This window comes from Schistocerca serialis, chromosome 5 (assembly GCF_023864345.2).
Source record: "Schistocerca serialis cubense isolate TAMUIC-IGC-003099 chromosome 5, iqSchSeri2.2, whole genome shotgun sequence".
NCBI lineage: Eukaryota > Metazoa > Arthropoda > Insecta > Orthoptera > Acrididae > Schistocerca > Schistocerca serialis.
The window spans coordinates 513758530-513780724 of NC_064642.1; the positions used below are offsets into that span (position 1 = coordinate 513758530).

Sequence of the window (22195 nt, forward strand, 5' to 3'; positions counted from 1 at the left end):
TCGCAGAGTATAAAAAAAATAAAGACAAATAATAAAGTCTAAGAAAACGCAAAAACATGAAATCCATTACGGAATAGAATTTTGCTGTGAATAAGTCTGTCCTCATCAATCCACCTCCTCGTGTACGTCCACGATGACGCCCCTGCACCAAGCTGACACGTAGCAGACGGGAAGACCAACTCCACAATCATAAATCACATTAAAAAAAACCGCAGGCACAGCCCATGGGTTAATAACTGCGTAACAATACGTTCTGAGAATAATGTCTTCCCCAACTAGAGGAAATAGGCTTGCCGCGTGCGTGAAGACGCCTTTGTTTACTCAGTGATGTGCAGCATCCAGAGAGAGAGAGAGAGAGAGAGAGGGAGAGTTGTAAGCTAACTCGCAGCGTCATTGCTGAGCATGTGTTGCGTGCTATCGCGTACAGAGTCACTGAAGCATTTTGCAGCACCTTGTGGTAGGGCGGGCGCCTGCTGTGTGACTGAAGCTGCTGATTCACGGGTGGGGGGACGCACGTGTTCAGCCTCGCTGACCTTGCCACGACTGAAACAGCAGCGTAACTGTGGATATCGTCGATTACTGCTGAGTGAGCGGCTGCTACTTATATCAGCCTACTTCCTAGCGTCACATCAGTCGGGCGACAACGCGTGCCGGAGAGGAGCTGAGAAGCTTGTATTTCAGGTAGGCCACAACAGGCTTAACTTTCGCGTCGACTGCTTGACAAGTGTGTTCAAGCGTTGGTGCTTCTGTTGTCATTTAAAAACCTGTGAACCATTGTTGGTAATTTTTGACACGCAAGTGGTTTAAAGCTTTTTTTGTACATGCGTAGGATGTTTCCTGTGAACTAGAAGCCGTAGATATTTCCTTTCTTTGTTGACCTGACTGATAGACGCAAAATGCAAACTATAAAACACTAGTTTTCCCCCTTTTTGTTTTGCACTACAGAATTTTTCATACTTAGTTGACAGTGTGGAACCTTCATTCTTTCTCTTTATATCTCACTATCATTATTTCTTTGTGGACAACAAGCAATCAGTTAAAAAACACAGAATAAGAGTACCGAACCGTAAGTCTATGAAATATTGCAGAGACTATAAAAGCTCAGTGAAGATACCATATAATACTGTTTGAACTACGTCAAGAATCTTTGCTCCCTGGATTTTTTCAAGCGATTTTGTACTTGTTTCCTCAGTTTGTTTACACTTTGAAATCTATTTTTCACAGCTGCCATAAATCTTCTGGTTATATGTCACATGCCATATTCTGGTATTACATGTAGATTAAACTGGCAGGTTCCTGTGAAAGCTTCGGTACATTTGCTTAAATGCATAAAGGTATTTATTTATATTTTTTTCATTGAAGGTTCATCTCACAATGATATAGGCACTGTTATACTAATATACAATGAAAACAAATAGCTCAAAATATACATAGACACAGAATATATATGTACCATAGAATGGAATGAATAGAAACAGTTTTCAAAAAAAATGATGATTTGAAATATAAGCACTAAAAACTAAATTACAAATGGCTCAGATGGCTCTGAGCACTATGGGACTTAACATCTATGGTCATCAGTCCCCTAGAACTTAGAACTACTTAAACCTAACTAACCTAAGGACAGCACACAACACCCAGTCATCACGAGGCAGAGAAAATCCCTGACCCCACCGGGAATTGAACCCGGGCGTGGGAAGTGAGAACGCTACCGCATGACCACGAGCTGCGGACTAAATTACAGTAGGCCTCTATGGGATTCTACATATTGGTCTAACTTTAAACGTGTAATTGAATCTGGGACCTACCTCACACTTTTATAACATAAAAATATAAAAACTTGGTATTTCTGTTCACACCAGAGAGAGGAGGAATAGAAACAGGGGTGTTAATCATTTTTTCTATTTATTGGTCTTTGGCGTGAATAAAGACAAGTCAGAATTGTTTCTTTGGATCTAGGAGAGTAAGAAACAAAATTCATCTGGTTGAGAAAAAGTTTTATTTAATACAAAAACTAAAAATGTTGCATGAACTGTATTTTACATTGATTCCCTACAACCTAGGCAAACAAAACTTCGAATGGTATTCCCATTTGTCTTCTGATATTGTAGCATAGAACATTTATGGACATTTTGTTTCTGATTGCCCCGTTGTTTCTATTCACCCCATTTTATGGTATGCATTCATAGGATAGGACAGGACAGGTAGTCGGGACAGGTGGTTGCTGTGGCCTTGATGGAAGAACTGTCTTGGCATTTTCCTGAAGTGATTTAAGAATAACTAAATCAGAACACCTGAGTCAGTGTCTTAACAGCTGCACTACCTCTTTTGGTTGCTCACCATTCTGTAATATTCTTTGGTTTACACACAATTTACTTTTAATATGAAGTGTAGTTTTACTCTTCATCACTGGACACACTGACACCTGCTGGTGATTCCTGGACTATGGACATGCTGCTGTGCCCCTCATACTAACTCCAGTCTGTTTGGGAAACTGGTTGCAGGTCCATAAACTTTCAACTACATTCTGTGCACATCATCACGTTCGTCCTTCGTATACTTAAAAAACTTAGTCAGCATCCCCTATGATGTGTTAGATGCTGAACTCAGGAGATCGACAAGACATTATATGGTGCATTTTAGATCTTGAAGCATGATTTTTTGTAAAAGCTTTAAACCATGATCATGAACTGTAGTGCAATATGATGCTTCCTTCTGATCTGACCTGAGTTCTCTAAGTAAACATTAATAGTGTCGTCTGTATTTCTTATGAAGAATATTTTGCTGCCTTTTTAAACAGATGTATTGTAGCGATATTTCTCCTTACCTTGGGCAATTTATTATACAATTTTATTTCTGATCGAAAGTACTGTTTTGAGTATTTTGTTTGGTTTTCCTTGGTGAATGTAAGTCTAGAGTGGGTCTTCTTCTGTGATTATGTGTAGAACTGCTAATGAAATGCTTAGTAATGTTTTCCTTAACATGCACCACAGACTGGTGACTGTACTCACTTTATGCAGTGCAGTAAGGATGCCCACTTATTTCAATAGTTCTTTACGGTGAGCCTGACCACTACTTTTGATTATCATTCTTAGATTAAAATTGTGTGCACATTTTATATCTTTGAACACCAGAAAAGAATCCCATAGCTAAGAACTGAGTGTATGTAGGAATAACAAGTCTCTATAAGACATTGTTACAATCCGATGATAAAACCTATGAAAGTAATATGCTAATGACATTCTTATTGTCAGTATCTTTATGTGTTTATTGCATGTTAGTGACAGTCCATATTCATCCCTAAAAACTTTGTTTGTTACATAATCTGTGGTTTATCATGAATGCGTAATGTGACAGAGATGTTTTCCTTTTTTATGTTTTAGTGTATGCTGTTCATTTTCTTGATTTATACTGCTCAGTTGTAGATGCCCCTGATAGTTTCATTTGCTTTTTCTAGTAGGAGGTCTGGTGTTTTATCAGTGATTATAATATTGCTGCCACCATCAAAGAGAATTTTTTCCCAAGTCTACTGTCTAGAATGTCATTGATATATGGCATATTAATAACAGAAATAGACCCAATACACTACCCTGAGAAACACCTACGTTCATATGTTTCTTATTTAACAACTGTTTTACTAAAAATTTATCAACATCATGCATTTAACTATCTCTACCTTTTGTACCCTGTTTTTCAGACAAGAGTTTAACCACTTGTTTGCAATTCCTCTTACATCTAGTGCTACACATTATGGTGTCATCAATAATGAGTCAGCTTGGTGTCTTCTTCCAGTGTTGTGCTCACATAAAACATAACTCGTTCCATTTGCATTGAGGTTGTTTATTTATGTTCTTCTATTAGACATTAAGCGTATAATGTTTACTCAGTGAGGGTAACCTTATCATTCCTAATGCCATTATAATTCCAAATGCCATATACTATCTGTTCACAAAGCAAACAGACCCAGAATATTTTAACAATAATGGTAAATCTGTTAATATTTTTTATGATGGGACATAACTAAGTGCATGCAATTTTAGCTATCCAGTTCTTGAGGGAATGCAGATAGCAGAGTAAGGAAGATGTGCCTTTCACTTACAGAGTGAGAGGAGTGGTCCAGAAAAGTACACAACATTTCCATAGTAGAGTGTGATGTTACCAATGAGAAGAACACCAAAAAGACATCATGAATGCGGACATATTTCTTATAGTCAAAGTTCAAACTGGGTTGTAAAGTAATAGATGCAAGTCCTACTCTGGTGTCAAAAATTAAGCAACAAATAGAAATTTTGTAAGGTTGCATTTATTTTGCTACAAAATAATATAAACAGGTGACAGTAAAGTAGAAACAGTGTAAAGAATACAGAATGTAAGCAACTGAAACATGCATAACAGTGGGAAAAATTGCACTCCATTTTTCCTATGTAACAGATTTGCATGCACATTCTGGCAGCTGGTTAATGTGCTCAGCATGGGATATGACTACCTCTGGCAGCAAGACAGGCCTGAAAACAATGGTTCATGCTGTGAATGATGTCATCAATCTCATGTTGAGGCAATAACGCGCATTCCTCCCGCAGAGCTACTCGCAAGTCATGGAGAGTGGTTGGTGGATGCTGATGTGATGCAGTCCGTCTCCCTAGGCATCCCAGGTATGGTCTGTAGGATTCAAATTGTGAGAGTGAGGAGGCCACGCCATGCGTGCAATATCTTCTGTTTACAAGAAAATATCAACCACCCATGCTCTGCGGGGTTGAGCATTATCATCCATCAGTATTAAACCTGGGCCACAGTAGCTCATGATGTCTCAAGATGTCATTACGATACCTGACAGCAGTTAAACCTTGCCTATTCACTTGTACAATTTTGTGAAGAGGCGTTCGAGTGGTCAACATAATCCCTGGCCACACCATTAGGGATACCCCTCAATATCGGTCCATTTCGACAATGTTTGGGTTCGGAGATCATGTACCATGTTTCCTCCAGATGCAGATCCATTGAGAAACACTCACCAGACTAAATCGGTACTCATTCATGAAAAGGACATTGGCCAACTCTTCGACCATCCAGGTGCCATGTTGGCGACTCCACTTTATCCGTTCCCTTCTATGAAGACACAACACAAGTATGCATACACCAGATCTCTGACAATAAAGGCGACTCTGCCAAAGCCTTCTGTACACCATTTGCCTTGATACAACATGTCCAATAGATGTTGAGACGTCCGATGCCAGTTGCCATACAGTAATAAGGCGGTAATGTCATGCCCTTACAGCCAAATAACGATCTTCTCTTCCTGATGTAACATGTGTTTGGCCCTGCCCTGGTCTTTGGGATACTGTTTTGGTCTCTATAAACTGTCACCACATCTGAGAAACAATGGAACAATTCTTATTAAGAGTTCAGGCCATCAGTTTGCAACTGTCCAGCTTCCATTCTTCCTATGGCCCCCCACTGCAAAGAGTCTGGTAGGCATCTTGTCTGCACCATACTGCACTGTCTGTGAATTTATACTCAGAAATTGTGGATGTGGGACTAACAGGCAAACACTGCCCCATTGGTAGGTGCGCTGACGTCATCATCGGCATGGTTGTCTGTTGACTGGAATGCCATCTTTCATGCAGAACACAATCATACAGACACTTTTTGACAGTTTGTATGATTGTTTCATGAATTAGGCACAGAACGGACAAATAGCAGTTAGTTGCTTTAATTTTGAGGACAAGTGTGGATTATAGTATATATGGGTTCATAAAAAATATCAAATTCAGCAACAGTCTGAGTGTAGAAACAGAAATTTGAGCAATAGTGTTGAGGCTGCTCATCTGCAGAGATGTCATTGGTTCTAAGGTTTGCAGCTGCAGATATCTTTGTTTGCCTCTAGTTATCCAAGGGGGCTAGAGAATCTAAGCATAAAATATTGGGCACACTTTACATAAAATCTGTTGTTTTATATACTGTATTTGACTTTTTAAAGTTATGGAGTGCTTCCTCACTCTTGTGGAATGTTGGATAAAGCTCATTTCCACACCAACAGTTACTTCCCACACCTACAAGTTTAACAGGCTGTTAAGTACTACATCTTCATCTGTACCCTGAAATTCACTGTAAAGTGCATCGAAGAGGGCACTATGCCACCATATATTAAATTTCTTCCTGTTCCATTCACATATGGTGTGTGGGAAGAGTGACTGTTTAAATGTCTCTGTGATTAAAGTAATTACTATATGATTGATATTCAGGTGGTTCACACACTTTGCAGTGACCCCCTCATCGTGGTTCTACCAGGTGACGAGCAATGCATCCATCATTCTGAATAAAGATGACTACGACACTTAAAATTCAGCTGATTCTCAAGGAGGATACTACTGGAAACTGCCACTGAGGAAGACATCAGAACTCCTAAAACAGTGATCATTGAAAGAAGCCGTTATTAAGATTCTCCTCTCTCAGAAACTGAGACCACCTACGCTTTATAGGCTGCCAATGATCTACAAAATAGGTTCTCCTCTTTGCCCCATTGTGAACGCTGTGGTTCACCGAATAACAGAATGCCGAAACATCCTGCCAGCCTTGTTACACCACTTGTGGGTGTCTGTGTGCAACACATCAAGAACCAAACTAAACATCTGCATCTTGAGGAAGGTGATATAACGGACAGTTTTGATGTGGTCTACCTGTTTACACATGTTCCTGACAAAGACTGCATAGATCTTCTCTCCCAGTTACTCAATAGTATGATTGTGGGAGTGCTTAGGCATAAGTTAACATCATCGTATTGGAACCAGTTGGATGGCATAGCGACTGGAAGTCCATTAGCTCTAACCATAGCCAACCTTTTTATGAGAAATTTGAAGATGTTGCTTTGGACATGGCTCCAGATAGGCCAAGTTGCTTTTATTGTTATGTCAATAACACTTTTGTCATCTGGCCCCACGGAGATGAAAAACTATGAGAATTTTTAGAACACCTGGATGGCATTCACAACCACATTAGGTTTATGATGGAAGTGGAGATAGATAGTGCATTGCCCTTCCTTGATGTCATTGTTCACCGGAAAACCATTGGACACCTCAGCCACAGTGAATACTGGAAACCTACATGTGTGGCTCAGTATATGCACGCTCTTAGCCACCACCGTCCAGCACAAAAATAACGGCATTCCGAACACTCTCATTCACCAAGTTAAAATGGTCTCAGATGCTGAAAATCTGCCACTAGATCTAAGAAACTTCCAAAAAGTCTTCCAAGAAAACAGCTACAGTCATCACTAAATATCACAGGCTAATTCTGAAGAAGAGAACAAGAAACTTGCATTTCTGACTTTCTGTGGCACACTATCAGGAAAAATTGAAGAGATATCACATCTAATCAGTGTTCAGACCTCCATCAAAAATATGACATCTCATAAGGCCTGTGAAGGACGACCTAGGCTTGGAACACCTGGAGTGTGCAAAATACTTGTCAGTGTGGTTGCTGTGTTGGCCAAACAGTATGCACTATGGAACGATTCCAGATGGAACATGAGAGGTGCTTATGTTTATGCTATCCTGAAAAATCAGCCATGGCAGAATGTGCTTTAGAAAATTGACACCGAGTTTCGTTCGAAGAAACGTCTGTCATTACAACGACAAAGGGATTTTGGGATGGCACCATAAAAGAAGCAGCAGAAATGAAAATATCTGAAAACACCATCAATAATGATGGTGGTTTGCAGCTCAACACAGACTGGTACCCAGCCATCACGAGGTTGAAGCAGACGCGGCAGATATAGGACGAAAAAACTGCCGCAGTTGACAAGGAAGATAGCACCAGTCATGTCGCAGCCAGCAGTGTGACTATGTAACGGCGAAGCCGCAGTGACACAGCAGACATTTATACGTGACAATGGCTGAGGAGAGCTTAGTTGAATGCTCAAGAGATTTTAACCACCTGATGTGGCTGGAAGCCCAAGAAGACTTTATTAAACTTGTGACCATTTGTGCTGTTCTTCTTTGTGTATCTTCAATATCCTGCGTTAGTCCTATTTGAAATGGGCCCTACATATTGGAGCGATACCCTAAGATTGATCACATGAGTGTTTTGTAACCAACCTCCTTTGTGACGGACTGTGTTCTTCCCATGTTCTGGCAGTGAACCAACAGTTACTTACTATACCAGCATTTAAGCCTATGTGATCATTCCATTTTATATCCCCCAAAAATTATTACATCCAGGGATTACGGTGAGTTTTATTTCAGTTGTGGCTATTATGACTCACTGATTAGATACCATAACATTTTTGTTTTATGAGATGTATAATGTTACATTTCTGAATATTTCAGGCAAGTTGGCAGTCTTTGCGCTTCTTCTAAATTGTATCAAGATCTGACTGGATATTTGTGCAGTTGCCTTCAGCTAGCGCTTCATTACAGATTACTGTGCCATCTGCAGGAAGTCTAAGGTCACTGTTAATATCATCTGCCATCTCATTAGTATTCATGTGAGACAGTAAGGTTCCAAAAACTCTTCCCTGGGGCACTCTGAAGTTACTTCTCCATCCAAAGAAATACTCCCTACATAGAAATTGTGAATCCTGTTCCATATTTCATTTGATGTCCCATATAGGATTGTACTTTTGTTAAGAAGTGTTTATATGGTACTGAGTCAAATGCTTTGTGGAAATCAAGAAATACTGCTTCACCCAGATTGTCTTGATCCATAGCTGGCCTAATTTGCACATTTTCACTCAATAATGCCATATGGAATAATGTTCTGGGGTAACTCATCTTTAAGAAATTCTTCATTGCTCTGTTGAGCTGTAAGAATATGTGGTACTTATCCACAACTATCTTGTAGGCATCTGTTTAAGAAGTTGGGCATTCTGACTGCTACTTCACAGTATATTTATTGCCTCATGAAGTTTGTAGTAAACAATCCACTACTGTTTAAAAGGAACAATGATATACATAATTACAATACCAGAAAGAAAAATGACATTCATTACTCCACATTAACGTTATCTTTAGCACAAAAAGGTGTGCACAATGCTGCAGCAAAAATTTTTGATCACTTGCCCAGTGATATAAAATGTCTGACAGACAGCAAAGTAAAATTTGAAAACAAGTTGAGACAGTTTCTCCTTGACATCTCCTTCTATCCTGTAGAATAATTTCTTTTATTGTAATGTGTAAAAGATTGTTAGTAGGCCAACTAACTCACATCTGTGTATCTTTATTTTATGTAAAAATTAATTTGTGATGTGAATGTAAAATGCAAAATGCAAAATAATCCATGGAACATGAAACTAACTAACGAACTTTCAGGATGTCATATGCAAAAACATGAGTTGGATTTCACTTGACCAGTTATTTTGGAATCCTTGCTAGATGGCACAGAGGAGATGTTATTGTGTTGGAAATGCAACATTATGTTTGTGCTCAGAATATGTTCTATTATTCTTCAACATATAAATGCAACAATATTGGACTATAAGATTGTGACTTCTGCTTTCCCTCTCGTAGATGGAAATGACGTATGTTTTATTCCAGACAGTGGTTATAGTTTTTCTTTGATGGATTAATGACATTTTATTGTTAAGAGAGGGACTAATTCAGCTGTAGTTTCTTGCCTTTCATTCTTTCTGGCCAACCTGATTTGTTTCTTGTTGGTTCCGAAGTTCCTTCAGGTAGCCGTATCTGGCTACCAATCTGATTATTGTCAAACTAGACTTGTAAATATGTAAATGACTATATATATGAATTATGTTTTTTTCTTAGACTGTAATGTCATAGCATGCAACAGCCCTCTATTCCTACATATTGAATGATTGCAGTATATTCTTTGTGTATAGGATGACAGATGGCTGTGTAGTGGGATGGTGTGGTCGTGGTGAGGGCCCAAGGAAGTTTACACGCAGGCCTGTGCAAGTGTGCTATGATTCGCCTGCTGCTGCTGCTGTTAATCGTTCATACTATGATGACCGTCGTTATGAGGCACTCACAGGTGACAGGGTTCTTGAACTCATTGTGCCAAAGAAGTCTGCTCGCACGTGGAAAGTGATGCAAGGGGAACTGTGTCGGATAACTGTCTGTGAAGGTTCACAGGTAAGATTCTTCCTTAAAATACCCTGTATTAAATCTGAAACCAATTGAACCTGTGCAGTACTCACTGGACAAAAGTCAGAAACAGTGTTCAAATTCCCATCTGACCATCCAGATTCAGGTTTACTATGGTTTTATTAAATTGATTAAGCTGAATGCCTGAATGATTCCTTTGAAAACAGTATGATGAAATTATGTTTTAATCTTTGTCCAATTCAAGATTAGGTGAGCACTGATCTGACTGGCTGTGTGCCGTGCAGCTGCATGAATACTGGCTATGTGTAACGGTATTGGCCGACACACTCATGTGGCAAAATGGTGGCACACTTGCCATGTGAGCGCAACGTGGCCGTGGTGCCCTATATCAGTTATCAAGGTCCATCTCCTCAAGCAGGCATTCAGCCTCTGTAGTGCCTAATACCAGACTTGGAAACATGAAGGAACTGACATATTTTAACTCATTAGTATAACTACGGCTTCTGCAGAAGAAAATGAAGTTTACTTCAGCAGTTGAAACGTTTATGATACTTGTATTTGTTGACAGAGAAAGGCACATCCCACATTTTCTCCCTCTCTTAATTGAGTACCATTGGTATGGAAATACAAGAGGTCTGACCATTTCTGGTATACTAGGCACATTGTATTCTGATACATGAGTGGCTTGTCTGTTAGTGATGTGCCAGTTAAATGTTCACACTTTTGTGAGAGAGGATCCAGTAATTATGCACATAGATAGAGCAAACTTAAACTGAGGATATTGTTGAGAGATGAGCCCATGTTCTATGGCTAATTATCAGTACATGTGCAGAGGTGCTATGAAGAGCATTCAAAAATGAAGTCAGTGGCCTCCAGTTTGGAATGGAAAGGACGATTTGAAAAGCACACCCTATTAAGTACAGATTTGTCCACCAGCAGCTGCTTTCTGACACGCAATGGCTTTTCATGGGCTTCTATTAAGGAGGCATTCTTAGTGGTAAAGCCGATAGCACCTTAGCACTGTTGAACATATGTAAACTGACACTTTTCTCCAAATGTCATTGCCTGGTAATGGACGCAACACGAGCTTAGTCAAGTCTTCATCAGATAGGGCTTTCTGTAACATCAATAAATGTGTGGGATGAGAGCCCCACCAAATTTGGGAGACTGATTTGATATTACATAAGCTTTTTCACAGTCACGTATTACAAGGTTAGTGTGAGGGACCTTTGAGAACTAGGAATCAAGAACAATGCCCAAGAATCAAGTCTGTGATGAGACTGTGTAGCAATCAAAATGTAGGATGATTCTGTCACAAATTCATCGATAGGAACACTTGAAAAATACAACGAGGGGTCACTAATCGGACGAAGTTTTCAAGCTGTGTGCTCAGATGCAGTTTTTTCACATGGACCATAACAGAGGAAAGTGCAGCTTCACATTCCACAAAAGATATGGCATGAATATACAAGCAAATATCAGCAGCATAATGAAGTACTTTGATCAGTGTGGGAAAAGCTGTTTTAAGATCCATTATGTACACAGCATGTAGCAAAGGATTGAGAACTGCCCTTTGTGGGAGGACATTTGAGACTATCTGGGGAACTATCATTTTACCCTGAACTTTATAAAAACCTTTCTTTCTGAAATCATACATTCTAGTATGTAAACATTTCTTTCTAGGACACCTAGAACCCTCAGTTTGTGGAGCAAGTGATCTACTTTTACATTGTCATATGCTCTCTTGACATCAAGGGAAAAAAACTGTGATATTTTGTTCTTTGAAAAGACTGCCAAGATATCGTTAAGAAGTGAGTGATATTGTTGATTGTGCCGTTTCCCCTTTTAAATCCAAACAAGGAAGAAGCCAAGAGGTTGTTCGATACCAGACACCACTACAGTCATTGTGCAACTAAATGTTCCAGTGTTTATCCAATACAAGAACAAAGTGCAGTGGGTCAGTACAAAGTTGACTGACAATTGTGTGTGTTCTCCAGTCTTGGTTTCTTCAGTTCTATTAACATAAATGGAGAAACAAGGTAGTCATCACTGTGGACATGGCGTATTGAACCTGTGAGTGGTTGAGGACATACCAAAAGAGGAGAGATTCAATCAGGATCACTTGTTCCTAAATTTATTGATTCTGTGCCATAATTCTGTAGTACTACTTTCCTTAGTTAATGCAGAGCAAAAGTTTGTCCAACTTAGCTTCTTTTCATGCTTAAGGACTTTCTTAACTGTTTGTTTATTCTCTTGTTGTTCAGAAAGTTCATTATAATGTGATAAGCACTTAATGCAAGACAGTGTCGTGCCACTGTCTGAGAACAGGCATACCCAAACAGGAGAAGGGTTCCTGACAGTTCCTGCCAACGATAAAGTCTTTCTTCTAATGAATGGAAGCATGTTCTGCATTGTTAGTGGTATCAAGGAGCATCAGGTAGGCTGTATGTGTGTAATGAGCAGCTGAACTGCTGGACTGGTTCTTCTAATATTAATGCATAAAGTGTCCAGAATGGCTGTCCATGTGGTGGAGGGACAAAGTATGCAAGTGCATTTTAGATTACTTGTGATTCTTACCTCAATTTGGAATTAATTGGACTCTATTGACTCCATTTTGATGCACCATTTGTCGGAAAAACTGAAGTCACCAGAACAATGTCTTATATCAACAGCTGATCTGCTTTTATGTGGTGCTGAGATCATTGTAGGAGATCTGTAATTTAGAATAATAGGCTTTTGTCATCTATGGCCTCCAACAAATCTATATTGCTCACATTCATGGCAATACATCTCTAAGCTTGATGGTGAACATTAAAATCCTGATAGACTGTATATGGAGATGGAGGCTATTTAAATAAGTCTCCCCAAGCACTGCTTTAGAGTCTATAATGGAGAAGCTTGTACACTGAAGCAACACAGAATTCAGTAGTAGGAGTCTTGACCTTAACCAGTATTGCCTGGGAGTCCAATGAAGGTCGGGACTTTCTGGAAAGAAATCGCAAAGCTTGTTAAAAGACCAATGCCATGTTTACCTTCCTGTTGTACTAGGTCGTAACCTCAGAAGTAGATGCTGACATTATGTTTTGCCACATTTCACTCAAAGAAACTGCAAAATAACTGTTCTGGGAGAGTCCCCTCTGAATAGCTTTCCAATTAGTTACAAGAGAACAGAGCATTCCGCTGGAGAACAATATTAGTCTTGTAGATGTTTACAGAAGTACTAGCTATGATTCATTATTTTCAGATTTTCTCTATTTTGAATGACCATTCAAGTGATTTGTGAATGACTCCAATAAACAACAATATTCATTATGTTTCTTAAAATATGCCAGTTACCTGAAAGGTCGATTGGTGCTCCTGCTTTCCTTTGTTAGACAGTTAACCTTTAATGATATTGAGAAATTTCTCATTAATTGAACTAGGCTCTTGATTTGATGGATTTTTGTTACTTGAGATGTCAGTTCCTTCTGGTATACTAGATATGGCTTATAGGCATGATGTTACTGATGAATATGAATTGTCCTTTGTATTACTATCTATGCTGGGAGCTTGACAGTAAGCACAGAAGTGGGAGTTGTGTTCATTGGAACAAAGCAGTTGCCTTGGGTCTTGATAGCCACAAAGATATTGTTGCAAGTTAGGAAAACTGCATTGTCATGTGTATGTTCAATTTTAGTACACATTTGGCCATGGCACACTAATTATTTGGTGTTTGTCAATGGTGTGGCTCTTCTGACCCTCCCTTTGATTGGTGTCAACAAGATATGCTCATCTCGGAGGATTCTGTAGTGCAGTTCCTTCAGTTGGTGATGTCTATACCATGCGAGTGTAGGATTTGTCTGATGCACAAGACGGCTGGGGAGCAACACCCTTATAAACACGCTCTCACCTGAATGCAGCAAGACATTGTTGTTTGGGGAATTTTCTGTCGATTGACAAGATGATCACAGACTGAATAAATGCTGGCCAGAACACGTAGAGCATTTGGACTGATCATGACAGTGTGAACTTGCTATGTCTGAATTACAGACTATTAAAGCACTGAATCCAAAAGGGAATGTATGGTTCCTCTTGACATCAGACTCCATATAAATACTGTAGTCACATCCTGGTAGTCTCTGCAATTTAAAGATTAGTGTACAAAATGGTTATTGAGAAATCTGTTCCGATCCATTAATATTAACTTTTTTAATATGCTGCCTAACATTTAAGATTTATTTTTCAAAGTAGAAGATACATCATTATTTGAGCTCTGTTTCACCAGTTTATACAGTGTGGTATACATACTAAACTCTAATGTAGGTACAGAGCACCTACTTAACACTTGGTATAATTGGAATAAATGGAATGGGACTAATAGAAGCACTAAAGAGAAGAAGACATCTCTTAGAATTACTTTCTTTGCCTGAACCGCACATTAACAGCAACAAATATTGTGCCCAAGAACATATTCTAATGTAACTGAGTGTGGATTCAAAGGGATACTGTGTGTTATATTGAGACAGATTTGTGAGTGCCACATATTACTAAAAACTTGTTCTGGGAAATTCTTTGTCACGCCATTTGGCACCTGAAACATTGAACTGATAGGAAATTAGTTGTGAAATGAGCATGCAGAAGTGCTGAAATATGATGATGTATAGATGATATTCTGAAAACACATTCACCACTTACTGGAGATAAATAATACCTAGTCCAAAGAAATTGTCAGTACCCCATTCTGTAATAAACTGCCAGCAATACCAGTGCAATGCAGATGGTGATGGTATGTTATAACTCTGGAGATCATTACAGAACAAAAATCCTCATTTCATTGAAAGGTGTAATATGGTACACTAAATGGAGGCCAGGATTGCAGGACTCTCCTGCAGTCTGACAGTTTTTAGCATAGTGCCCATATGTTTTCTAAAAAATGTTTCTTGTTAGAGACAATACATCATCAGTCTGAGGTAGCCTGTGTCATAATCTGCTACAAAGAAATGAAAACTTCATTAAAAAAAATAGAAGTAGATACTCATTGATATACCTTATAACTGTCTAAACAAATGCTGTAAGGGAAATATGCGCATAATAGTTTCATTCACCTATTTTCAGACTATTTATCAAACTTTACTAATGGAAGTCATTTAGAATTATACGAGAAGTTTAAAAAAATACTAATAAAACATTTTTTAGTGATTATTGTTATGACATTTGTGGCGGAAGACTTACACAGGTAGCTAATTATAAGTATTAACAAACTATCTGATAAATACCTATATTGTTTCCTTCTTTACAAAATTACAATTTTTTTTGTGTTTTTAAGATGCTGAGATGTAATTTTAAAACTGTTTTGTAAAAATATTAATATAAGGTTTGGAATGACTTCATTAGTACATTTTCTATAGTTTTCATTTGATGTATACATGATTTTTTCAGGTTGGTGATTTAAACTTCTGGAATCTTCACAATACAAAGGAACGATTTTATTCTGGTAAGTAAATATGAAGTAACGGAAGGACTTTAAAAATTTTTTTTAATGTTTATTTTGACATACAAAAATCTTAAAGACAGTGTGTTACTCTTTTGGTTTGTTAACTGTACTTATTGGAAGTGATGCATCCAGAGAAAAACAAAACAAACTTTGTTTTGCAGGAAAAACACGTCAGCTACATTCTGCACATCTGACTGTTTATGACAGATTGTGGAGCAATTTACCGTACCTACGTCCAATGGCAACTGTTGTTGCTGACTCCATTAAGTATGGTATAGATGAGGATGGCGCAGGTGTACATGATGTTATAGGTAATATTGATGAATATAATATTGTGTAGATCAGTAAATTGTAAGAAAACTACTAAAAGTGACCATTTGCTATATTAACACACACACACACACACACCCTCTCTGTGTGTGCAATGTATCATGCACGTGTAATGGTCCGTTTGTGTGTATTTTATGGTTGCCGTATGTTATAAACTTTGCCTACCTGAACTTGGAGGTAGTTGCAGAAGTACCGTGGCCCAGATATCTTGGCTCCAGACTCCTTTACCTCTGTTGTGATACCTGTGTCAGCTTGGAAAGTTGCTTAAGATGCCAGCTATTGCTGAATGATTTCAGACTCTTCTTCTTCAAAATACATGTATTAATTATCTGTTGATGTGACTACATTGTTTTTTCACAGTTGGTTGCACTCAAAGTTGCACAACATTAGCCTGGTACAATGTCTCTTGTATGTCCTGGCTGTCAACCAGTGACTGACTTATCTTTGTTAGATGTCAACAAGCAAGTTTTCTACTCCCTCAGGGTTCAATGGGTAGGAGCATATCTCCTAGGTGGGATTTACATGGCACAGAAGAATCACATGTAGCAGCAAGTGCTGCAGTGATCATATCATTTCCCACTGCCCTGTCTCTTAGATGTGCTGTTTTCATACCAGCATGTGGTACATTTACAAACAAAACAAAAGTTTGATTCACAGAAGGTGGTAACTCACATATCCCGGTACATTACTGCATTTTACCACATTCAGTTGCTTGAATTGTGCACACAGCAACCTGATTAGCTAACTTCAGTGCTAAATAACTCTGAAATGGTGCAGTGTATCAGTTTTTTCTTAACAGTTATTTCTGAGTATAACCTCTCCTCCAGCACTCTTATAAGCTTTTCAGACTGTTTCTGACCACCCTGAATAGACAAGATATGTCCTTAAGATAGTCCATCTCCAAAGATAGATGATGTTGCTTCAGAATTGTACTTGAACTCTGTACCAAGGTGCAAAAACTCCCATCTGCTTAGATTCATGTTGACATGTGTTGAAACACAAATTGTCGAATGTCAGTTTCTTATAGATGCTGTTCTCCAATCAGCTATCATGTGTTCTCTTGACTAGCACAATTTGGAAATGAAGACATATATTATTCACCTGTCTAGTGAGATAAATATTTGTGTGAAGAGAAGCCAGTACTCTGTGTTTTGCCTAGTGGAATGATGCAAAACTTGCTGAAAAATAATGCTGAGCTGCTTTATTTTACTGCTTGATTTTATACAGTTATATTTTTGGCATCAAAAATCTCACTTTGACTACTCATTCAGTCTCTCTGATTAACAGAAGTCAAGTCTTTCAGAATGGGGAGCCCAAGTGTAAAAATTTACTATGTGATGTAATATGGTTCCACCAAACATAACACACTTCCACATGAGACCCTGAGCACTTCAGTACAACTCTGTTTAGGAGCTCCATCCACTGTCATTCTAAAACAGTGCAGTTACTTGACAGAATGTTCTTGTTGCACTTGCTCCAGTAATTCTAGACCTATGAGATCAGCTAGTACACAGTCATCGTTGTCTGGAAAGTTCTTGAAAGTGGCTGAATCACAATCACTAAGTAAAAATAAATTAAATGTAGAACAAGTAAGTTGCAGGAGAAAGTGAAATCTGAGGGCCTTAATATAATGGTATTGTCCACATATCTCCAGAAGCAGAGGGGTTTCAGGTCTGTGCCCACTCCTTAAAATCTTCCATAAAAGAGTTAGTCACTGACGTGAACATAGTTCTCAGTTCAGCTAAATCAGCATTTTCTTAAGTTCTGGTCATTGAAAAAAAAAAAAAAGAAAAAGAAGTTGTAGCACAATGTCTGCCCAGCTACCATTACAGTGACAGTCATAATGATATTAGTCTTTCACTTTGACTGTTTGACACTGACATTTATGGAATACATATTCATTGATTTGCAGTCCTAGATTCAAGTAATATTTGCTTTTAACAGTCTCGGTTACAGTGTACATCGAGAGTGGCAGGAAATTAGCTATGGGTGAAGAAGGCAGCACACAGATGAACTGCTGCTAACGTTATGGAATAGTTCTTAGTTCTCCCTTTTCAGTGCAGTGTTGAACCATCACACATTAACCATTTTGTTTGTAGTGAAAGTTTTTGTACTTCCCTGCCTTCTATGTAGGAACTATCCATTTCTGAGTTTATTAAATTTTTGATCAGTACAGTTTCAGACCCTTGACAGTTTTTGCTAAATGTAAAGGACTATATGTATGACTTGTTCAAATTAAATTTTGTTCATGTGTTAGTTGGTGTGAATTTAAAGTTTCATGGTTGGATACTCGTGTTTAGTGAGCAATGGAATCAAAAGGAAAATTTCAGCTTGAAATCAAGATTTTAAAATGTGAAACATATATGTAGAAATGTCTCTTCAAATTTATAGAAGTTAGCACAAACACAATCATTCATGAATGCTTCGTCATCGTTGTTTCTCTCTTACATCTGTTTGAGCTTTCTGTGGGTTATGATCTTGTCTTGGTGTTCCCTGCCTCATGTAATGTTTATATTACTCTCTCTATGAATAAACCAATCATTAGTTCAATAAATAAATCACACACACACACACACACATACACACACACATGGACACACACATGCAAATGCAACTTGCACACATGTGATCACAGTCCCTAGCTGCTCAGGCCAGCCCCCTTTTCATAATATTGTCATTATTCCATCCTGGATTTCCCAGTGTTTGATTTCATTTGTGTTTTTAGTGGCATAAAAATGAACTGTGGGAAACAAAATTGGATCAGTTAAATTATGCAAATATTAAATAACTTATGTGCTGTTTACAAGAATTTTGTGAAGTCTAATTAAGTCTCAAAACTAAATCTAAAGTTATTTATACACATACATGTAGTATAAAAAAGTAAATATCCATGCATTTAGCTTTAGATATTTTACTTGTGAAACCTGCCCTGTGTTTTGAAATTGAGAAATAATTCTGTCTCAGATGGAAAAAAAAATTATGAAGTACTTTTTTTCTGATTTTGTTGGTAAATTGTATGTGAGGGTATATTTTTGTCTTTTGTGACCACAGGAACTAGGTGTGATCAGTATACAACAAAGCTGATTACTGGGAAAGAAACAAATGACTCGTGTCATGCGTACTTAACAGAAGCTGTAAAGAAAGAGGGCCTGACGGAAGATGATGTACATGATGTATGGAATATATTTATGTGCACAGGATTCACTAAGGTAATATACGTATTTAGTTTGTGTATTACTAACAACTTCAAATTCAGGAATTTAAAAAAAATAGAATTTGAATTGATACTAGAATTACTAGTTTTTGTATTTAGTCGGTGATAAGAGAAAACTGGAAAAAACACCATAATGGGCACGAGAATTATTGTATTGACTTGAAGGCAATGCATGATGTCACACGGAACAAAAAGTACAAGATGAAAAGTATGTGAAGGAATGTTGATGGGAAAGACATAATGTACAAGTCACCAATAAGTTTGGATCCTAGTGATGCTATACCTGATATTGCGTGCCATGTTAATTACAGAAAAGGAGTATATGCAACTAAAGAGCTATGTGTGGATGGATGGATTTGGTGTTTTAAGAGGCCAAACTGTGGTCATCAATCTCTCCATAATGGGTGTGTCAGAAACATGGGAGAAAACCATTTTATTTTAAACCATAAACGAAATGAAAGGGGGGAGGGCAAAAGAAACAGAGCATAGGACAAAGTGCATTTGACCATCAAAATGAGCTGACAGTCATAAAACTCTGAGATTTGAGGTACAAGTTGTTGGAATATCCACCATTTTCGCCAGATTTGACACCCTCTATGTCTTTGTACATCAAAGGCAATTCATGGGTGGAAAACATTTTGAGTCCAATGGCAGCCATAGACGGAAATATTGCAGATTTTCCATAAAAGCACTTCATTGATGGAATAAAATCACTTAAACATTGTTGGGGTATGTGCATTGACCAAAAAGAACCCTGCCTTGAAATGTAAATGTACTTTTTAACCTAGAAATAATCATTTGCTGTCAGATCAAAAATTCTTCACATTGCTCTCAGAAGGAAAATCCTTAGAACTTTTTCATGATTCATAACTCTTAATTCCACCCTGATTACAATTGTTTCGGTGTGTGTTGAGTATAAGCCATTATTTGCCTCTATTGCAGTCTGTATTCCATTTTTTATATTCATAAGCTTATTGTGTACCTCAGATAAACTCTTTAAATATGAAGCTGCTATATACTATACTTAGAGTCTATGAAGAAATAAAATTCATCCAATAAGTCAGAATTTGTATCATCTGTGGCAGCTGCTTACTAAATGAAAACCATCACCAATTGAAAGGTTGGTGATCAATTAGAAACAATTTAAGAGGTGTAGTCCTATTGGATGTTTTATGCACTTGGCATTCTGTGACATGTGGACTAGCTTATGCAATCAGGTACGGGGAGCGGGGGGGGGGGGGGGGGGGGGGGGGTCAGTGGCGAATCAAAATGTCAGTGGGGAATTACATTTCATGTACATTAAGTTCCATCATAGGTAATAGCCATGCTTTTAACTTATTGCTCTTTAGAATTATTTACAAAATGCTAGATGCAGTGGGAGTGCTGAACTAAAGCAAATTGTAATATTAAGTATCTGATCTTTTTTTAGGATACACATCAGTACTTTGCCAAGGCCAGCCCAGCGAAGAAAGGTGACTACATTGAATTTATAGCAGATATGGATCTTCTTGTAGCATTAAGTGCATGTCCACATGGTGAGTAACAAAGTGGAATGAAGTAAATTAGAATGTGTACAAAACATATCACATTATGTACTAAGCTTCATAATAATTTTGCTTCTAGGAGATGTATCGATCCCAGTTGGCAGAGAAATACCTGACAGCATTTGCCATCCTCTGAAAGTTGAAGTTTTTAAAGCAAAGAAACCAGCAGCATGACTCTGTATTTAAGGGTTGGTTATGTGCCATCTCAGCCAGTTCTCACTTTCTGATACTTTGGCATAATTACCAGTCAACCATATGTGCAGGTGTTAATAAACAGAGACACACTCAGTCATCTTACCACAAGAGCTGTTTCTACTATTCCTCACCTATGTTCTGTAGAGAAGAAAAGAAATATATTGCTGATATATGCTGTCTTAAGATAGTGCAGTTTTTTTAACTTTACAGTTTTTGTATGTGCAAAATAATCTGAAAATAATGGAAGTATGTGCAATTTTTTTACTAGTGTGTACTAGAAGTGTGTACTGGTTTTAGATATAACAACTGAGTTTCTTCTTATGAAGTTATTGTTCAAACACTAAGAAAGACTAAGTTCTTCAAAGAATAAGAAAATGTTTAATGTATATAGAAAGATAATATGTATACAGAATGTGCAGTATCACTGTTATATATATTTCCAGTGGAGGTTACTTTTACAATTACTTTTATTTGATGTATCATCAGTTGTATAAAGACTAGATATGTTGCTGATATGTTTTTAAAAAATAAAGTTTTTACATAAGTAGAAGCATATTTGTACGCACCACATATTCTCACTGGGAATTGCATACTACTTATGTAGGCCTTCATGAAATCGTAATATTTTGATTTTGTAATTGTCTAGACCTTTCAAAATATCATTTACAAATATATATATAATAAAATTTAAGAGAAATTAATAGAGGGAAACATTCCACATGGGAAAAATATACCTAAAAACAAAGATGATGTGACTTACCAAACGAAAGCGCTGGCACATCGATAGACACACAAACAAACACAAACATACACACAAAATCCAAGCTTTCGCAACAAACTGTTGCCTCATCAGGAAAGAGGGAAGGAGAGGGAAAGACGAAAGGATGTGGGTTTTAAGGCAGAGGGTAAGGAGTCATTCCAATCCCGGGAGCGGAAAGACTTACCTTAGGGGGAAAAAAGGACAGGTATACACTCGCACACACACTCATATCCATCCGCACATACACAGACACAAGCAGACATTTGTAAAGGCAAAGAGTTTGGGCAGAGATGTCAGTCGAGGTGGAAGTGCAGAGGCAAAGATGTTGTTGAATGACAGGTGAGGTATGAGTGGCGGCAACTTTTTAATACATTTACACGCCATTTTTTCGAAATTTTCCCGAATCTCTCCATCCTTTAACGTGTTTTGGTGGCAACACAACCACCTAACCTTTGTGCACATCGTTGTCTACCAACCCAAGTTCACCACAGGATCAACATAGACCAGCTTTATCCAACACTTTTCCGCCTTTTTTCACAACAGATCTCCAGTTACTTTCTCCAGTTATTTTCATTTCCATTTCAACCTCATGTTACACTTTCCACCTTCTAATACCATGTC

The 22195-nt window shown here is 38.0% G+C and overlaps 1 protein-coding gene across 1 annotated transcript; it reads left to right on the top strand.

The window, feature by feature from the left end:
- Positions 1-465: 465 nt before the first annotated feature.
- Positions 466-21336, top strand: LOC126480884 (uncharacterized). Its single transcript, XM_050104275.1, has 7 exons — positions 466-681; positions 9833-10085; positions 15477-15531; positions 15693-15842; positions 18913-19070; positions 20505-20610; positions 20699-21336. The coding sequence occupies exons 2-7, from the start codon at positions 9834-9836 to the stop codon at positions 20791-20793; spliced, it is 816 nt and encodes a 271-aa protein (XP_049960232.1). The 5' UTR covers positions 466-681; position 9833; the 3' UTR covers positions 20794-21336.
- Positions 21337-22195: the final 859 nt, after the last annotated feature.